The sequence below is a fragment of the Lates calcarifer genome, linkage group LG21, assembly GCF_001640805.2.
Source record: "Lates calcarifer isolate ASB-BC8 linkage group LG21, TLL_Latcal_v3, whole genome shotgun sequence".
Classification (NCBI taxonomy): Eukaryota; Metazoa; Chordata; class Actinopteri; family Centropomidae; genus Lates; species Lates calcarifer.
This window is the reverse complement of record NC_066853.1, coordinates 4,447,734-4,466,171: the sequence shown is the minus strand read 5'-3', so window position 1 is coordinate 4,466,171 and position 18,438 is coordinate 4,447,734. Positions and strand designations below refer to the sequence as shown.

Sequence of the window (18,438 nt, the reverse complement as noted above, 5' to 3'; positions counted from 1 at the left end):
AGAAAAAATAGCCACTGTGATCGTTACACTACAGATTATTATAACTAATATAAGTCTACTGGAGCTTACTTTCCAATTGTATAGTTTAATTAAGCATCAGACTCTTTAAGTTGATCATGTTTTTTCTGTGGTAGTTAGCAGCCTCTCGCCAAATGTAAGGCTGTTTCCCACTGACATGTAGTAGCTACAGCTGAAGGAAGTAGGAGACAGTAGAAATACTAATATCAACTTGTACTTCATGTAGCTGAGTAAGCGTACTTATTTGCATTAACTCACTGTACTACGCTATCACAAACACGCAAGCGCGAAATTCTGAAGAAAAAAACCTCCGGAAGTTAACGTCACTTCCTGGCTGTGCTTCTGACGTGTCTAAAACAGTTTTGCACTGGTGGTGGATTTTATTATTTTTTTTAAAGTATAATCTGGTAAGATTTCATTGTTTTAATACTTGACACGAGTACTTTAAAGGCTTACAACACCATTCATTTATAGGAGGGCTTTCGATTCACTTTTTTTCTTTGTTTCCCCCTGCGTATGTGTTTTTAATCCAGATACGTGGTGGCAAGATGCTAGATTTCTTCACCATCTTCAGCAAAGGGGGGATAGTGTTGTGGTGTTTTCAGGGAGCCGGGGTCACTGAATCCTTCACGGGGCCTGTCAATGCGTTGATCCGCTCTGTGATCCTTCAGGTGAGTCATAACGACGGGTCGAAATCCTGTGGCAGCTGTGTGTTTTTAAATCTCGGCATGCTTCGGACCGCTAACGCTAACGCTAATAGGTAGCAAATGTTAGCTTATTGCGTAACGTTAGTGTACAAAACAAGCGACTTTTCTCGTGGGAATTGCCAACATAATCACCCTATTATGATTTTAAACTGAATTTTGATATAGTTGAGACATAGCTAAAATTTTAGCACTGCCAGGAAGACACAGAAAGCTAATCGTATCAACTACGACATGTGTGTTAAGATCTCTTGACATGTCAACGATATGTGTGATGTTACAGGAGCGAAGTGGGAACAATTCATTCACTCATGAGGCCCTGAGTCTTAAATACAAGCTCGATAATGAGTTTGAACTGATTTTTGTGGTAAGTCTCTCAACTGCACACTAATTGAAATATAATATCACACCACTGAGATGTGGACTGCAAATCCGTGACCAATATTTATGATGTTTGTGTTCTATGTTATTTATATTGTAATAATAATCATGGCTCTTCTCTTTTTCTCCTGTCTCTGTTCAGGTGGGTTTTCAAAAGATCCTGACGTTGACATATGTGGACAAGTTCATAGATGATGTCCAGCTTCATTTTAGGGATCGTTATAAGAATGAGCTGGAGCAAAAGGGAGCTTTGAAGCTCCTCAACAACAACTTTGAATTCGAGGATGACTTCAAGATGCTTCTTAGGTAAAGACTGTTTCACCACTGAGGGTGATTTCATATAATGAAGAACTTCAGCCATTATGTTTTGTATCTTTAATGAAGGATCAGAAAGTGTATGTTACTCTTGGCTGATCCAGTCATGAGCTCATTTTACTTAAACAGCAGTTGAAGTCAGGTGCATTAAGATAAATAGGATGCTCTTTTCAATTTTCCCACTGTAAGTGGAATCATAATGTATAATGAAAAACTGACCAATGAAGCTGAATGAGTTTATTTCAACAAGAAGCAAAGATGCCTCACTAATCAACACCTTTCTCCCTCTGTTCATGCCAATCATCTACCACCAGAGAGGCGGAGGAGAGCAGCAAAGCTCGGACCCACACCTACATGCGGTCCTTTAAGGAGTCAGAGAAATCCCAAAAAACTGTGAAGTCAATGATTGAGACAAAGGGTGGGGACAAAGGCAAGGGACAGGGAGGCAAGAAGAATAAAAATACCAAAAAGGAGGGTACGTGCCGTCGGAGTTGGCTGTTCTAAAATAGGTTCCTCTAGAGGGTTAGTGTAACATAATTTCAGTCCCAATCCTGACTTGACTTGATATTCTAATCCTCTCCAGCTCCTGCAGCTGAGCCTGCCAAAGTTGATCAAGGCAAGGCCACATCCTCTGGGCCGAAGATGGTTGAGAATGGTAACCAGGGCCTGACTCCTGAGGAGGTCATACAAAAGAAGAGAGAGGAATTCTTTCGCAAACGCATGGGGGGAACTATTGAAAAACCTAGGTAAGTCAGTGGTACAGATATATTTTGCTTATGTTTTGTCAGTCCCCTTGTGCAAAGAATGTCTAACTGCGTTTTTTAAATTGCTTATTTTTTCTGTCATCTCGTAGTAAGTCTCCCAAGCCTCAGAAACCAAGGGAGAAACAAATGCGTGTTTGGGACATGGGTGGTAGTAGCACCAAGGACCTGGACTACAGTGTCAGGAATGGAGACAGTTCCCCCAATGGTGGCGAATCAAACCAGGAAGCACAAATTGACCCAGTATGTACCCACTTCCCTTCACTCCACCCCTAAGAATTTTCTAGCTTACGAGACATTGTATTAGTCACACTGACATGGTTCAGATTAAGAGCATGATGCCAAGTTCTTGATGTTCTGGGTGTGCTTCAGGGGATGCAGGTGAGCTCCATGGAGGGAGACCTGCTGCCTGTGGACTATGAGTCCAGTGAGGAAGGGGACATGGGAGAGGAAGATGAGAGAGTGGTTGTCAATGAAACAAGCAAGTCAAGGTAAGAAAGTGTTAAGGTATAATGTTTAGATATTTGTCTCAAATGTAAGAACGTGTACCCAGCTGTGTTTGTTCTTCTCAGCTCCAAAAAGGGTGGCAGTTTCGGGGGCATGTTTGGGATGCTGAAGGGCCTGGTGGGCTCCAAGAGCCTGACCTGTGAGGACATGGAGCCAGTGCTGGAGAAGATGAGGGACCACCTTATCGGTATGATATCACATCTCTCTCTCGCTTACTGTCTTTATTCTGCAAGATGTGAGGGTGGGTTGTCTGCTATTCATTCTTCTCTTTTATCGTCCTATAGCAAAGAATGTAGCAGCCGACATTGCCTCCCAGCTCTGTGACTCTGTAGCCAAAAAACTGGAGGGTAAAGTCATGGGCACATTCACCAGTAAGTAACCTTTCACAAGGATTGGTTATAATGCAGTATTGTTGCTGCCTTCACTTGTCCTTCTGTAAGAGCCCAGTCTGCATGCTGGGAATGGTAATGTCATTATAGTAATGCATTTTTCCCAACATTGTCTGTATGATTACCACAGTAAATTGATTAAAATATGATCTTCCCCTTAGATTCATAAACACAGGATGAAGTACACTGAGCTCATAATCATGTAACCAGTTTGAAGTAGGCGTTAGAAGATGGGAAAATTGAGATGCACCTGGTTAGCAGCAGTACTCGGATAGGCTGTGGAATTCAAACCCTGATTGATTGGTTTAAAAGGCTAAAAAAAAGTGCGCCAAGAAAAACATTCCACACATCATTATACCACTGCCACTGGCCTGGACTGTTGACACTAGGCAGGGTGGGCCCATGGAAGAGTAGAAGCGGCCTTCTGTCCATCTCATCCAAGCCCCTGACCTGTATCTGCATGACTGTATGCATTGCACTGCTGCCACATGTCTGGCTGATTGGACAGTAATTGCACAAATAAGCAGATGTACAGGTGTTCCTTATTAAGTGCTTTGTGACCACTGAATTAGGGTCCCACATCATGAGCTGCTGTGTACAATCAGTATCAATAACATAATCAAGAGCTTGTGTGTGTGTGTGTTTGTAGCTGTGGCCTCAACAGTAAAGCAGGCCCTGCAGGACTCACTGGTGCAGATCCTGCAGCCCAAGCGAAGGGTGGATATTCTGAGAGATGTCATGGAGGCCCAGAGCCAGCGAAGGCCCTTTGTCATCACATTTTGTGGTGTCAATGGGGTTGGAAAGTCCACCAACCTGGCCAAGGTGAGGTGTTAAGAGTGACATCTAACCCAAAAAAGTCCCCCTTTTGTCCCTGTGGTTTGTTGATCATTAAGCACTCTATCTATCTCTGGAGATTTACTCTGTGGGTTTGGTTTTGTTTTGTGAGTTTGTGGTCAGGTAGAGCTTTGTTAGTAGAATGTGAGATACAATTCACTCTGGGGCTTCCTGTGTTAAAATGCCTACACTGAGGCTGACACTTTTAAGTCTATACAGCTAAAATAGTTAATTTAATTTAGTTATTTTAGTTTTAGATGGAAACATTCCACCTCTGTCTACTAAGACTTGCACTGGAGGTTATTAAATTATGTGTGTGACTATTTAAAATGTTAAATGCTTTTGTTAATGATTTAGAATAAAACCCTGTAATTAAAAATTGATACAATATTTGTATTTCACAGCATTTTGATTTAATCTGCTGCAGCTAAATGGGATTCAGCCATCACTCAATTATTTAGACCTGTGCTTTTTCCACTTTGACAAGTCAAAATGTGTCATATGGAAAAGGGCCTATTTTTAAATATATAAAAATAATAAATGCTAGTAAATATCTGCCCAGCTCTATCTGTTGGATATCTTCCCTGAGAGTGTAAACTTTTTAAATGTCAGATTTCATTTGAACTAAACTTATCTCTGTCTCGGTCCAGATCTCCTACTGGCTTATAGAGAATGGCTTCACAGTGCTGATTGCAGCCTGTGACACATTCCGTGCCGGGGCAGTGGAGCAGCTCCGCACTCATCAGCGCCGCCTGAACTCTCTGCATCCTCCAGAGCAGCACGGAGGGCGGCCAGTAGTCCAGCTCTATGAGAAGGGCTACGGGAAGGATGCGGCTGGCATTGCCATGGAGGCCATTGCCTATGGTAAAATACTTTCTTCCTAGTTGGCTTATTATTAACTGATAGGAGAATGTTTAGCTCTATTTAGTGCAGAGAATGACGTGAGTGAGCAGCAGTGGTTTTCTTGTTGATTCACCTTATGCGTATCTCAGTAAAGATGAGATGTTGTGATTTGCATTTCATCCCTTTAGCCCGCAACCAGGCCTTTGATGTGGTGTTGGTGGACACTGCTGGGCGTATGCAGGACAACGCCCCCCTAATGACAGCCCTGGCCAAACTTATTGCAGTCAACATGCCTGACCTTGTGCTGTTTGTTGGAGAGGCTCTGGTGGGAAACGAGGCAGTTGACCAGCTGGTAAGGCCACTGTCAAATTCAAACTTTTTGTCAAGACACGTAACTTAACAGTAAATGTAACTGTTGACTGATACAGAGAAGAAAGTCAGTTTTACTGGACACCTTGAATAAACATGTAAATTCACAGCTGCTAGAACTTAGTACTGACTGAAGCAGGGATTTACATTTTTTAATCAGCTTTAGCTTCATGGTCATACATACCTGGAAAGCAGCAGACCAGAGGCTCATGCTAATAGGCAGTCATTAACAGTAATAACTAAGAAAATGTTGTCAGATGAAATGGATTTCTGTAGATTAAACTCTCCAGCAGAGGTCAGTGTTGCTCTAGTGATATGCCATCTTGTTAACCACTCATCATGTTTGCACAGGATGTGTGTGTTTTCCCCTCCCCTACACTTTGTAAATAGTGAGATGGAAAATGGATGCTGTACATATTAACTCTGTCCTACTAATTTACCCCCCAAATGACTCACCTCTCTCTTGCTTTGGTCATCAGGTAAAGTTCAATCAGGCTCTGGCAGACCACTCTATGTCTGACAAGCCCCGGCTCATTGATGGAATTGTTCTCACAAAATTTGATACCATCGATGACAAGGTATTTTGATGTTTTTTTTGTGCATTGCTATCCAGTTTTAATCATGTGATGTCAGCTCTGTGTGATCTTGTGATGCAATTAGTGATTTGTGTGTAGCTTATGAATAATTAGCAGTAGGAAAACTGATAGCACTCCTCGCTCACAGGTTGGTGCTGCCATCTCCATGACGTACATCACAGGCCAACCCATTGTGTTTGTGGGCACCGGGCAGACCTACAACGACCTGCGCAGTCTCAATGCCCGTGCTGTGGTCAGTGCCCTCATGAAGGCTTAAGTGGCCGCATGTTCTGCTATTTATTCATCGTCGCAAAACAAAGCCAACAATACCTTTGCCACACTGCCGTGAGATGTTCCAGCCCTGCTAGCCTGCGTTTCTCATCCGCCTGTCCTGCCCTCTCTACTTTGCATCAAATGAAGAACTCATGTCATGCACAGGACTTTATTCTCCCAGTAAAGGACAAGTGTGCACTTTGAAAGACAGATCATTTTGCATCGAAGCCAGAGGAGCCTCCCATTGCAACATAACTAAACTTTTGGGCCAAATTGAAAAGTACCTCAGATCAGCCTGAGTTTTGAAACAATGAAGTCACATCCAAATGACATTTTAGCTGACTAAACGGACCTAGGCTGTAAATGTCATCAGTTTACTGGTTTACACAGTAAAGACTTACAAAACAAATTCCCCACCTGGCATTTTGTCAGTCAGTTTTCCCCCTCTTTATGTAAATGAGGTCAGGTCGTGAAGGCTTGCTGGATGTGACATTTCAGCAGCTGCCTGTGCCTGAGGAAAGCTTAGTGACCATAGTGCCTATCTGTCTCCTGTCTTGTTAGTTAACACTTTCATTACATGGGTGGTCCTCCATCAAGAGCACCATGGCAGTTCAGGTCAGAAACCACTCCTTCTGGACTAGAGGAGTGGCTCTGAAACTGTTTACAGTCCATATAGTTCATCAAGTATCATGTCAGTGCATTCTGTACTTCCCTGTTAAAAAAAGGAAAAACAAATAGTTCTAAAGACCAGGTTCAATCAAGGCCAAGTAGGGAAGTACAGAAGCATCTCTTAAACACACTAACAACTGTGGTACATAAGTTTCAGGTAGATTGTTCTATGAAGTCATCTTCCAGAGCTCCTCACCTACCTAACACACTGTTAACACATTTTCATTACAAAATGGAGACTACCATCCCTCACTTTATGAAAAAGAGAAAAAAATCCTTTAGTTTAATTAAAAGTGGAAAGATATTTTGTAAATTAATTTTTTAGTTCTTACAGGTTGTATGTGGATTTCAGACTCCACTTTATGTGTGAGCATTTGAAGTCCCGTGGGCCTTTTATTTATATTTTCCCAATGATTTATTCTTTCTAAGAGGAAATATAAGTCTTAAACATCTCTAGCCCCCTTTAATTTGTGGTAGTGCAATATGAGAGATTCAGGAGTTATACAGAGGATTTGAGCTAATTTATGAGAATGTAAACATTTCTAAATAAAGCTGCTATATGCTATGACAGCCTGTAAAGTGGAACTTGTTTGGTCATATGTTGCAGACACATGGTCTATAACCCCATTACTTGCTCCAGTACATTCAATTATCATTAGACATGCAAACATGACAGGACAAATGGGATACCAAAAGCTTTATTTTGAAAATAGTACTTATAAATACTATGTCAGAAAACACATGCAAGTATTAAAAATACAAAAAAAGGCTTACAAAGAACATTTTTATTTTCAGCACAAGAGTGGCAAAGTGATTGCTACTGGCAGGGAGCCTCTCTGCTACGACAACATACTCTCCTGAACTCACATTTTAGGACAGAATCACAACATTAATGCGTTTGCAAAACCAAGTAACGGTCCATGACTGAGAATTATTTCCACCATTCCCATTCCCCTTCCAGCAATGTGCAAATCAAGTTTTCCTGGTTTCAGGGTTGAGCATGACAGATACAATCCTTACAAATCAACAAGACTTGTTTTCAGTTTAAAGCATGTGATGTGTGTTGGAGCTTACAGGGCAGATAGGGTCATGGTGATACAGTTTGTTTAACTGCATTCTTGTTTAATGTATGTCCAGATCCAAGCAGCATACCATTGCATCATCTGCATACTTCAAACTAGCATTTAACTGTGCAAGTGTTGAGGTTTCAGCAACATTTAAATACAGTACCATGGGGTCTGTGGGGTTAGGTGTTGGCATTCATGGTTTACTTAAATTTCTCCTTTCCCTTTTAAATGAAAACTGATAGAAAGGAAGAAAAAAGAACATCTGAAAAATACTGACAACAGCTTTAAGGTCTCCCATGGCCCATAATGTTCCTGGATTCCTAAATCCACTGAGTGAATTGTGTACTATTCGAAATACACAGATCTCTCGGCAGAGCTGTGGAGAAAAATGACTGATACTGATCCCGACCATGTGCCTGTCAGGAATGATAGTCTGGGGCAAAGAGAGAAGGAATGGACTTGAGTGAGCAGTTAAATAACAAAGAGCATCAATTGAAACGATGCCACTGACTGCCATGCATGCAATACTGCAAAGTCAGTTGTATCTTTGTGTAAAGTAATACCAGCAGGTCTTTTGATATTGAAAATCAAGAACAGATTTGGATTTTCTATCTATCTATTCCAGCATGCAGTAAGAAAACAGAGTCTTGGACAGGGCTTTATTGTGTTACTCTGGAAATGTCTCTTGCAAGTGGCCACTGTCTGAAGTCAAAGAGAAGCATTCAGTCCTAACCTTGAAGGAGGCTTTTCTGTGTGTTAAAGCCATTCTGCTGCTCCTCCTCAGTTTGTAAGGGAGATCCTGTAGATAGAGATAAGAGAGTTATAAAATGCAGGTAACTCGCATTCTGAACTCCTCTGAATTGTAATACAATTTCTTCTCCAAGAAAGATGCTGACATAAAACCAGGACCACGGACTACAACTTATGCCCTAAATTACATAACATGGCAGGTTAACTTGGCCTCAGCCTTTGCTTCCAGGCCAGTTTTAAATGAAGTTTTGATTTTCTAAGCCATCATTTACAAAGACTTTTTATTTAACAAACCTAGAGTACTTGATGAACACAGTAAATTCCACAAGAAAAATTAAGACTGTAACTGAGATATCTTGATATTTAATTCTTAGCATAGGTCAAGCTCAAAAAACACTGGACCCTACATTACCCATAATGCAACTCAACAGTGTCTTTCATTGGCCCCCTATGGCATTATCAGGGTTATTTATTTTTTAAGCTTTGGAAAGCTTCTTCACAGTCACAGATGATATGAAAGCTTTCTTCATGGGCTGCATAGTATTTCTCGTGATGAGTAAACTGGTAAACAACTAAAACGTGTGACCCTTTAATATGGATTGACCTTACCACAAATGTTAAACATTACAAGCTAAGGCAAAAATTAAATGTTAAAAGCCTTCAAGAACCAACCATGTCTCCTAGAAATAACGTCCAAATGAACATTTGTTACTGGGACTGGTTATCTTTTGTTGTAACGTAATTTTTGTATTTCACAAATCACAAATACATTGTCTAATTATTTTACTGATCAGTTCAGTATCAATGTATTTGTGATCTGTGAAATAGGAAAATTATATTACAACAAAAGATAACTATTATCCAGTCCCAGTTAAGTTTCCTTAAACATAGTTGTATATAAATTCAATTTCTAGGAGACAGGGTTGCTGGAGCACATGTTCCACTCCAAAAAGGCACGCAAGTGGACTGTGATCAGCTTTCATCCTCCTTACCCCAGCCGTTGGTAGACACATCACGGTTGCAGATCTCGTTGGCCAGCCTCTCAAAGTACTCGGGCAGGTCAGCATACTCATCTCCATAGGAGATGACTTTGATGCCCTTGTCCAGCATGTTGTCACGCAGCTTCTTGAACTCACCCACGTCCTCACGCCGCACAAGCATGAAGTGCTCCAGGTCTGACTTGTGTTTGACTGCCTCTAGGAACAGAGCTTGGAAGGTTGTGTCGTCTACTGTGCGCCCGCAGCCGAGAAACACAAATGATTTGGTCTCGTACAGCTTCTGGATTTCACGCTGTTGAAATCAGCGGTAATATATATTATTACAGACAGCCTTTTCTAACAAGTCCAACTAGTCATATTATTTACAAATTTAAATATTAAGCAAACACTAAATTCCTAGATCAGATACGTAACAGTATTAGTCGACAAGTCAACAACAATTTCAGTGCTCACCATGACCTCAGTGTTCCTCAGTACATTCTGGTAGCCAGCAGGGTGCAGTACAATACCACTGGGGTTGGTGTAAACACCGTGGATATGTAGAACACTTAACCTCCGTTTCTCCTGTGCCCACTCCAACACCTAGACATGCACACACACTTAACAGTCCATTGCACTCAATCCTGTTCTGACTGGGCAGGGTGTAAAATCACTGAACAGCAGTGAGAGGATATTAGCCGTGATGGAGACAAGGCATAAATACCAGAACTGAGAGGCACGGCGATGGGCCTCTCAGTCTCTCACATCAATTCTTGCAAATTTGTGTTCTATTTAACAAATAATCAAACTAACTTTGAATTAACTGGGACATAAATGACATGAGTGGATGACTTCAGATTTTGTGGAGAAACTGGTCAGAAGGGGAAACAAACCTATGTTTACTTGGAAAACACACGCTTCCTCTTCACCCCAGTCTTAAACCAAAAGCAAATATTGTTCAATCTATAAAATTTGACAGCAGCTGAGTAATGGTTAGAACTTTAACCTTCATCCACCTGTCAAGAGACAAAAGGCTTTTTCAGGCCAAAGCATTAATCTATTTTTCTCCAAAACCAGCCAACAAGGAACTTCGCCGAGAGGTAATATCATAATGTAAATGTGGCTGTGCAGGGAGTCAAATCAACCAAATGCTCAGCAGGGTGCAGTCTGTACTATTCATGTGGATTTATTTGTGATTTCCCACGTTCGACAACTGACGCCAATATTTAAATCTCCTAATCTGAGCTTGGCATAGCAGAAAGTATTCGCTTCAGTGCATGCTTTACTGACCTTTGCACTCATTTGAAAAAAAAAGAAGCTGACTCAGATGTATTGAGGCAGGAAATAAATCAATCAATGCCATTTCACATAGCATAACATAGCACTGTTTACCTTCTTCTCATCTGTCAGGTCCAAAGATTCCAGTTTGGTGCCCTGATGAGCTGCATATATCTCCAACAGGTTGTCAAAGTTAGTAGTGAGGACCAGGGCACCGCTCTCCATTAACTGTAACACTGAGCGCAGTAGATGTTTCCCTGCGTGCTCCATCTTGCACTCCAAATCGTCAAACACCTCGTATAGGCAGTCCTTGAAGAATGTGGATCGCACATTGCCTGTTCTCTGTAAAAAAAAAAAAAAAATTATGACATGAGATGTCAGGGATAGTTTTTTATCATAAATGCAAATATAAAAATAAGAGAATACTTCAAATTCACTGAGAGTTATGGTAATATTACTGCAGAAAATACCTTTAATAATTTACAAGACAAAAGGACAAATCCATTGTGTCTTTAAATAGCACTGAATTAGCATGATAACAGCTGGAAAGGGAAATGCAGTGACCAACCAGCACTGTTATCTAGGCAAAAGGAACTTAACATACTCATATAACTCATAACTCATATAATAAAAATAAACAATGATCACTGAAGGCGCTAATCCTGTGAAAGTGTCACATCTAAGATCTGAAGTACAAAGGGCTGTGAAGACATTCACTCATGCTGCAATGTAAAACAGCTATAAAACCTCAGCCTCTAACTTTTCACAGAAGAAAGAAATATCAGATTATCCGCCCATTAGCTAGGGGCTGGAGCCAATTCCAGCTGCCATTAGGCAATAGGCAGGGTACACCCTGGACAAGCTGCAAGTTGATCACAGGCCTGGCTGGAGACAAATACCCATTTAGGCTCACGTGAAATTCAGATGCCAATTAACCAAACCTGTATGTCTTTGGACTGTGGAGGGAAGCTGGAGTGCCCAGAGAGAACCCACACAGGCACAGGGAGAATATGTAAACTCTACACAGAAGGACTCCAGCTGGCAGGTTTGAACCCATAACCCTCTTGCTTTAGCAGTAATAATGAGTGTGAGGCAACAATGCCAAACATTGAAACATCTGTGTTTTCCCTCATGTCTTCCCTTGTGTCTCCTCCTCCCTGGTTTGTCTGTGTCTATGTATGCATGTGTGTGTGTGCACGTGTAGGTGCATGTGCATGTGTTCAGGGTGTGGCATGGTTTACCGGCACCTGGCTCATCTCCACACCTGCAACTCATTAAGCAATTACTACCAGTATAAGAAGCTCTCCTTTAAGTCACTGCCAGATTGTTCTGTCATCTCAGTGGTATTTGACTCTCAGCTGCTCAGTATCTCATTAGTTCTGAGTTTATATCTCTTGAAGCTTTTTCTAATATGTTCTCGTCTGAGTTCCACAAATCTCCCATCATCCTCTCATCTTATTACCTTTTTTTTTTACTTTTTTACTTACTACCTTTACTTGCCACAACCAGCTACTATGTCTGCTTTTGAGTCCAGAACTTATTGAGCCATAGCCTAAACCTAAAATGCCATGTGCAGACTGAAGATTGAATTAATAAAATAATGTGTGGGAGAAATAATATGTTTATCACATCTGTGGCAAATATCATTTTTAATGAGAGTCCTGTTAGTGTTTCACTTCCACAGTCACTGGAAATGGCATCTTACTTGTTTGAACATGAGCACAATTACTGTATTATCTTTTGGAGAAGTATTTCATATTAAAAAACTTAAATAACAGCTATTGTGAAATTACCGCAACTGTGATGTCAAGTGTACTTTCACAAGCTGACAACAAGCAGCCTTTTAATGGGATTGAAACCTCTCCAGTACACAGTTTTACTTATCACGCCATGTGACCTGACCAGGTGTAAATGATGTGTCTTAAAATAAATGCATGCATTTGAGCCCAGGTTATGCAACAGTTGAATGTTAATGGGGATTTTTTTTTGCATGAATTTAGGAGCAGGGTGGAACCATAGCATAACTGCTACCACCAACACAGAAGAAAATGACAAATTAAAGCAACAGTGTAGCATTTTAACATGCTTTCAACAAATTTCCCTTAGCACAACCATTTACAGGAATTCTAATGTTAATGTCTTAATTTACTCTCAAGTGTGAATTTTAGGGGTGTGTCAGATGTGTGCAAGTTTTCAAAATATCTGCTAAAGGACAAAACACTCCATCACCCTCCTTGATCCTGTCCACAGCTCCTCAAGTAGCAACTCTCACATCACTTGAATCTGCAAAGAGACTATGGGCTGTGACTGTGTGGTTTAAAGCTCACCCTTACCTGGCAGTTGAAAAAGAGAGGAGAGAGAGAGAGAAAGAGAGAAAAAAGAGGCAGGAAGAGTCGGGCAGCTAAGAATAGCAAAGGGTAGTGCAGTAGGTGCAGTGACCAAGGTGATCCTAGCACAGGGAAATGCTCCACTGGCTTCCAGAGATTACAGCTCTAATGGGCTAAACAGTGGGAGTCCTTTCCACAGGAAGAAGCTCATTATCCACATCTAGTGTCTACAGCCTCCATCCTGATCACTGTGTCCTTGGATCATCTCATGACTTATGTAATAACAAAATTAAGTGCCAGTAAACTGGCTTCTAAGTATTCATCCTAAACTAATAGATTAATTTCCATAAATATACCTTATTCAGAGTTTTGTGTTAATTCTTGATTGCCCTGCTGTAAACATATGCACAGCGCTGCAATACAGTAGGTGTAACAATATTAACAAGACATGCTGCCTTTTCACTAGTCTATTGCCACTGGAAAATGCTCATAATACAGTGATTGATCTTAAACCACAGGCAGTTCTGGGTCATTTCACATTGGCGATTGATTTGGGGGAAAAACAGAGCAGTTTCATCTGGTAGGAAGATACATAGTGGGGCTTTAGATTATATTTCTTAATAATCAGTTTCACTACATAGTCTGTCTCAAATACGCATTAAAATCTAAATTAAACACAGCAGTGTTTACATGTCTCGCTTGAATAAATAAATTCTCAGCCAAGTTGTAATGAGCCTCATTTTTGCCCAGGTGTAAGAGGATTTATGACAAAAACATTCTCTTTGGGTTTTAACTTCAGATTATCCTCATTACTTGACACTGTGTGCCTGCAGACCACCATAATCCATCTGATACACAATTCCATGAAAAGTGGGTTAAACTCTCCCAACCCCACTTTTACTGGAATTAACTGGAACTGGCAGCAGGTCTCTCACACCCTCATATGCCTCAGTTTTCTGCAGGTATTTTCAGTCAGTTTATACTAGACGCCTTACAATGATAAACAGTGAAATTTACATTTAAGTGGAACAATGAGTACACAGTTTCTATGTGGAAGATTTCAATGAGTTTCTAATGTGTGATTTGACCATGACTGGGGACAGTCTATGAATAAGTGAATTCCATGTTGAATAGAGCTGTGTGCCTTGGGGCAAACACTGAATGACACGTGCAGGAATTCTTTCAATTTTCAATTGGATTTTCTCTTCAATTCTTTCAAATAGCCACATCAACTGAGGTATAGTGCTAACATGCACCCTTTACAGAAAGAGATATTTTTACAGATGGATTATGTGAATGGAATTGCTCATGGCCTTTGCTGTAACTTACAGTACGCTTGCTATTTGGGTGTTGCTTTAACTCTGTCTGAACGGAAAATCTGGGGTGAGGTGGGAGGGGGGCTGCTGGTTCACATTATTCTATGCTTGTTTTTTTTCCTCAGCAAGCTCGATCACGCTGTGTCTCTAGCCAGCAGCAGTGGGCTGGTGTCTGCACGACTGTGGATTGAAATAAACGCAATGGATAAAGCCATAAAAGCGCTGTTTGTTCCCTTTGTGACAACAGGCTGAGGGCTGAAACAAAGCGGGTTTTATCAATGTCAAAGGTGCGATGAGACATGACTAACACAGGAGGCAAACCGTGTCAAGGCTCCCATCTGCCAGTCCTGTTCCAGAACAGACTTGTCTGACAGAAAGAGACCTGGGTTATCTGGAAATCCAGATATGATCAGAACTGGTGTTTTTTCCTCACCATCACCATTAAGATTTATTTGATTCTGACATATCATCCTCTTTATTTCATTTTAACTGTGTTAGTATCTCTCTCGCACAAGTTAGATTTATTTTTGTTTCTGTCCTCTCTGTTGTCACATGGTGTGATGCAGCCTTGAAATAAAGAATGCTTGGTGTGATAGAAAGGATTTCCTTTTTGATACAAATATGCATGAATTCAAAGAGGGAGACTGCACAGAGGTATGAATCCAAACTGCCATTTAATATGATCAATCATGCTGCCTTATTTACTTATAGCAAATTTGTGGGATGTCCACACTACAAGCTGGGTGTTGGGTTGGGTTCTGTCTCTTATATCAAAGCAGAAGTTTCATATCAGACTTTCATCTTGATGTGTTATCAGGAACGAAGTGAACACCAGACTGAATAACAGTAACATTTAAAAGTTGGCAGTGCTTCACCAAACACAGTTTTGGGAAGTTCTTACCAATGTAGGCTGTGGTTTGTTGATGAAACTGAAACATCAGTGGCCAGACTACCCAAACTACTCTATAATCGTAGCTATCTGCTACTTTTTTTGGTGCACAGAAAACCAGTGCGATGCAGGTTTGTATGCCATATATATGCTGGAAATATGCTGTAAGCCGTGATTAAGGAAAGCTAGGAAGGGTTAGAAAAGAAAACACTGATGTGGGTCAGCTAGCCTGCTTTAATCAGTGTTTTTTTTTCAGGGAGCCCTGTAGAAACACCAATAAATGCAAAACAGAAAACACAGCCTGCTCACTGCACATGTGACTGATTCAACATCAACTGACTAAAGAGTCTGTATTGACCAAAATTTCTAAGAAGTTCCATGAACAAGCGATACAAGCGATAATGAATAAGGCTAAGATGTCTTATCTCAATCCATGGAAGTTGAAACAACTGGCTGAGGAAACGACAATGAGTTGGCAGTCTGTCTGCCATGTGTTTGTACATGTGCAACAGGGTGATGTAGAAAGGAGAGGCAAGGAAAAAGGCTCAGGCGGTCTTACCGGAGAAAGTTTCTGAATGAGGTCATGGGCCACATGCACCAAATTCTTATCTTCCTGCATGTGCTTCTGGAAACGCCGGCTCTCCTCCTCCTCCAGCAGGTCAAAGTCATTGGCTGCATCAAGCAATGCCTGGATGAGGCCCTTCCAGGAGCGCAGAGCAGGAACCTGAGGGGCGACTGCAGAGCTCACCCCTGTACCAATCACCAGGACAAGCTCAGGGGCTCGCTTGGTCTTCAGGCTGGGCAGCAGTTTCCTTTGGGGCAGGCAGAGATTGAGTGATGACGGTTCCAAGGAAGGTGCTTCCCAAATCCTTCCAACAGCATGAAGGTTAAACAAACCATTTTCAAGCACACTTGGCATGCAGTGTGAAACTAAAACCTACATACCGGCAAAAAATTAGGAACTCAAGAAAATAAATATTTAAAATCAGGCCTGTTGACAAAACTAATGAATGGGTTATGTGCCTAGTGTGCAGCTGGCTCCAGAGCAGCACCTCAGCTTACCTGGGCTTTTTTGCATTTGAATCTGCATCCTGAGAATCAGCCGCAGGTCGCTTCTCAGTTTTCACTGCTACAACAGAGGCCATTCAGCTCCTGAAACACAAAGATGATGAACCACGTTACCTCTGAAAGGCTTGGTAAAATAAGCTCAGAAATTACTATTTTGGCAAACAACAGGCAACACATATCTGTTGGTTGACTGTTAGTTATGAAGCTTCACTCCTGAACACCATGATCCCTCTGGAATCACGTCAGATAGGGAATTTCAACTGACATATCCCTGTCATGTCAAATGTTATTTCAACTTGTCTTGCTTAACTCTGTCCTTATAAATATACAAACAGGAAATAATTTATAATTTCCTTCCTGGCAACACACCCTGTCTGATGTCATATGCTACTGGCACCTGTAGGAATCCTACCAAAGGCTGTTGTTCGGGGAAAACTTTCAGCAGTTTCCTCGTTGAACGGGAAACTGCCGAAGTTGAGCTTTAAAAATAACATTAATATCTCAGGCGATACCAACGGTAATATTTCACAAAACAGATAAAACGTTACTTGTTAGCGTCAGCGTTGAAGGCAACGTCAACTAGCATGACCATTGTCACCTTACCTTGACGTAGGTAAGTTAATGTCCAGTGTTTGTTTCTGTTCAAGTAGAAATCCTTTTGATTAAAAGTCAGCGAAGTCGATTTGGTATTAACGTGAGCCACGCTGAATATGTTGGAAATCGACTTGACTTTGGAGCTTGTAGCTTTTGTTGATAGTGTTGACTAATGCTAACCTGATGATGAGTTAACGTCAGCGTCGGTACTGTATCACCAATGAATAACGCAACAACTACACCCAACTTACGTTGACTTAACACCTCGAGTTGAACTACCGTTAGCTCCGGAGGTTGTTAAAAGCCCGAAACTGCCTCTATGTTGCTCGTCATTCTAAGGATAAGGTTTGAGTAATTACGGCGTTATATATCCGTTGTTAATCAACAATCTTTTTAAGCTAATAATGCTATCAGGGTACCACTGCACAGCAGAAATGCTCTCGACTCCCCCGGCTTCTCTTCTAAACATTTGCCGTCTGTGTTTGAGTTTAACGGCGTGGTTGAAGTCACCGCATGTAGTGATGTGCGCTCGGTCTTATGATGCCTTCAGGTGCTCTACGAATAACTGTTTACTCTTCAATGTCCCGAATAAACAATCTCATGCATCACTCTCATTCAAAACCTATATAAAAATAAATATCAACAATAAGCAGGAACAGCGAACATCTATGACAGAAAAAACATGTTTTATAATTAATGTATAATGTGGTATAAGTCATTATGATATTTTATGTCGACAATAAAGTTAGAATCTGCTCACACTATTATTTAACAGAGTTCAGGAGTTTGAGTAGTGCCTTCTTGAATAATACAATGCACATATTATAGTGTAGTATATGGAGATCACTTTATTTTTACTACAAAACAACAAAGCACCTTTTTACTATTTCAAAGTTAGGAAGTGCAAATTTACAAAGAGTACTTGAATGCAGCAAAACCCAGAGACTTTGTAACTGTGTGACGTCGAACAAGGTCAAGAGGCTAGACAGACAGCAATATACAGTACAGTGGATGTACAAACAGTTTTTTACACCATAAACCGTTGTCGTTGTAGTTATTATTGTAATGATTAAAATTGTCATAATTATTAGATTGTAAAACTTTGGAGGCACTTGGACACCACTTTTCACTTTCTAACGTGGAATCAGATATGTAATATCACTCAGAAAACATCAGAGCAGAATAAATCTGTCTTTGTGTTCAAGGTTGCATGATTAAAGAATATGATTATCATAGTGTGTGTAATAAAGTAAAATTATATGGTATCAGAAACCACAGCAAGGCCCACATGCAATTTTATACTTGTTTAATTAAAAGCCACAGTTTCCATAATTCAGAGTAAACCTATAAACACTAATTTGTTTTTGAATCAAACAAACCTGGCATTTACCAATACTCCCAGCAGCAGGTGTTTTCCCAGATGGCCTGTTGGTTTCCCCTTATACATATGTTTCTTTTCTCCATAACTTATGCTAAACAGGAACACGTCAGCATAGGCAACTTAAGTAACACTACTATTAGTCTAGCCTGCCAT

At 40.8% G+C, this 18,438-nt stretch overlaps 2 protein-coding genes across 7 annotated transcripts; one reads left to right on the top strand and one right to left on the bottom strand.

Moving 5' to 3' along the window:
• Positions 1-311: 311 nt before the first annotated feature.
• On the top strand, positions 312-7,203 carry srpra (SRP receptor subunit alpha). The gene is made up of 15 exons (XM_018698923.2): positions 312-425; positions 552-689; positions 1,006-1,089; positions 1,246-1,409; positions 1,733-1,893; positions 2,002-2,164; positions 2,272-2,422; positions 2,552-2,670; positions 2,752-2,873; positions 2,971-3,057; positions 3,725-3,897; positions 4,560-4,773; positions 4,941-5,104; positions 5,601-5,699; positions 5,845-7,203. The coding sequence occupies exons 2-15, from the start codon at positions 567-569 to the stop codon at positions 5,971-5,973; spliced, it is 1,953 nt and encodes a 650-aa protein (XP_018554439.1). The 5' UTR covers positions 312-425; positions 552-566; the 3' UTR covers positions 5,974-7,203.
• Positions 7,204-7,320: 117 nt separating this feature from the next.
• fam118b (family with sequence similarity 118 member B) lies at positions 7,321-17,467 on the bottom strand. 6 transcript variants are annotated; one of them, XM_018698929.2, is made up of 8 exons: positions 17,324-17,467; positions 16,305-16,394; positions 15,802-16,111; positions 10,825-11,052; positions 9,907-10,035; positions 9,448-9,745; positions 8,439-8,504; positions 7,321-8,138 (listed from the first exon to the last, which is right to left on the bottom strand). In XM_018698929.2, the coding sequence occupies exons 2-8, from the start codon at positions 16,385-16,387 to the stop codon at positions 8,125-8,127; spliced, it is 1,128 nt and encodes a 375-aa protein (XP_018554445.1). In that variant the 5' UTR covers positions 16,388-16,394; positions 17,324-17,467; the 3' UTR covers positions 7,321-8,124. The 6 variants fall into 6 exon arrangements, with proteins under 6 accessions (XP_018554445.1, XP_050921681.1, XP_018554442.1 ...); XM_051065724.1 differs by having other exon boundaries at positions 15,802-16,054; positions 17,324-17,466; XM_018698926.2 differs by having other exon boundaries at positions 17,156-17,465.
• Between the last annotated feature and the right edge of the window lie 971 nt (positions 17,468-18,438).

Coding starts and splice junctions, on each gene's coding strand:
- srpra (XM_018698923.2), top strand. CDS start 567: ATGCTAGATTTCTTCACCATCTTCAGCAAAGGGGGGATAGTGTTGTGG. Junction 2,423..2,551: donor AGGAAGCACAAATTGACCCA/GTATGTACCCAC, acceptor GGTGTGCTTCAG/GGGATGCAGGTGAGCTCCAT. Junction 2,671..2,751: donor AATGAAACAAGCAAGTCAAG/GTAAGAAAGTGT, acceptor TGTTCTTCTCAG/CTCCAAAAAGGGTGGCAGTT.
- fam118b (XM_018698929.2), bottom strand. CDS start 16,387: ATGGCCTCTGTTGTAGCAGTGAAAACTGAGAAGCGACCTGCGGCTGAT. Junction 11,053..15,801: donor TCATTCAGAAACTTTCTCCG/GTAAGACCGCCT, acceptor TTTTTTTTACAG/AGAACAGGCAATGTGCGATC. Junction 10,036..10,824: donor ACCTGACAGATGAGAAGAAG/GTAAACAGTGCT, acceptor GTGCATGTCTAG/GTGTTGGAGTGGGCACAGGA.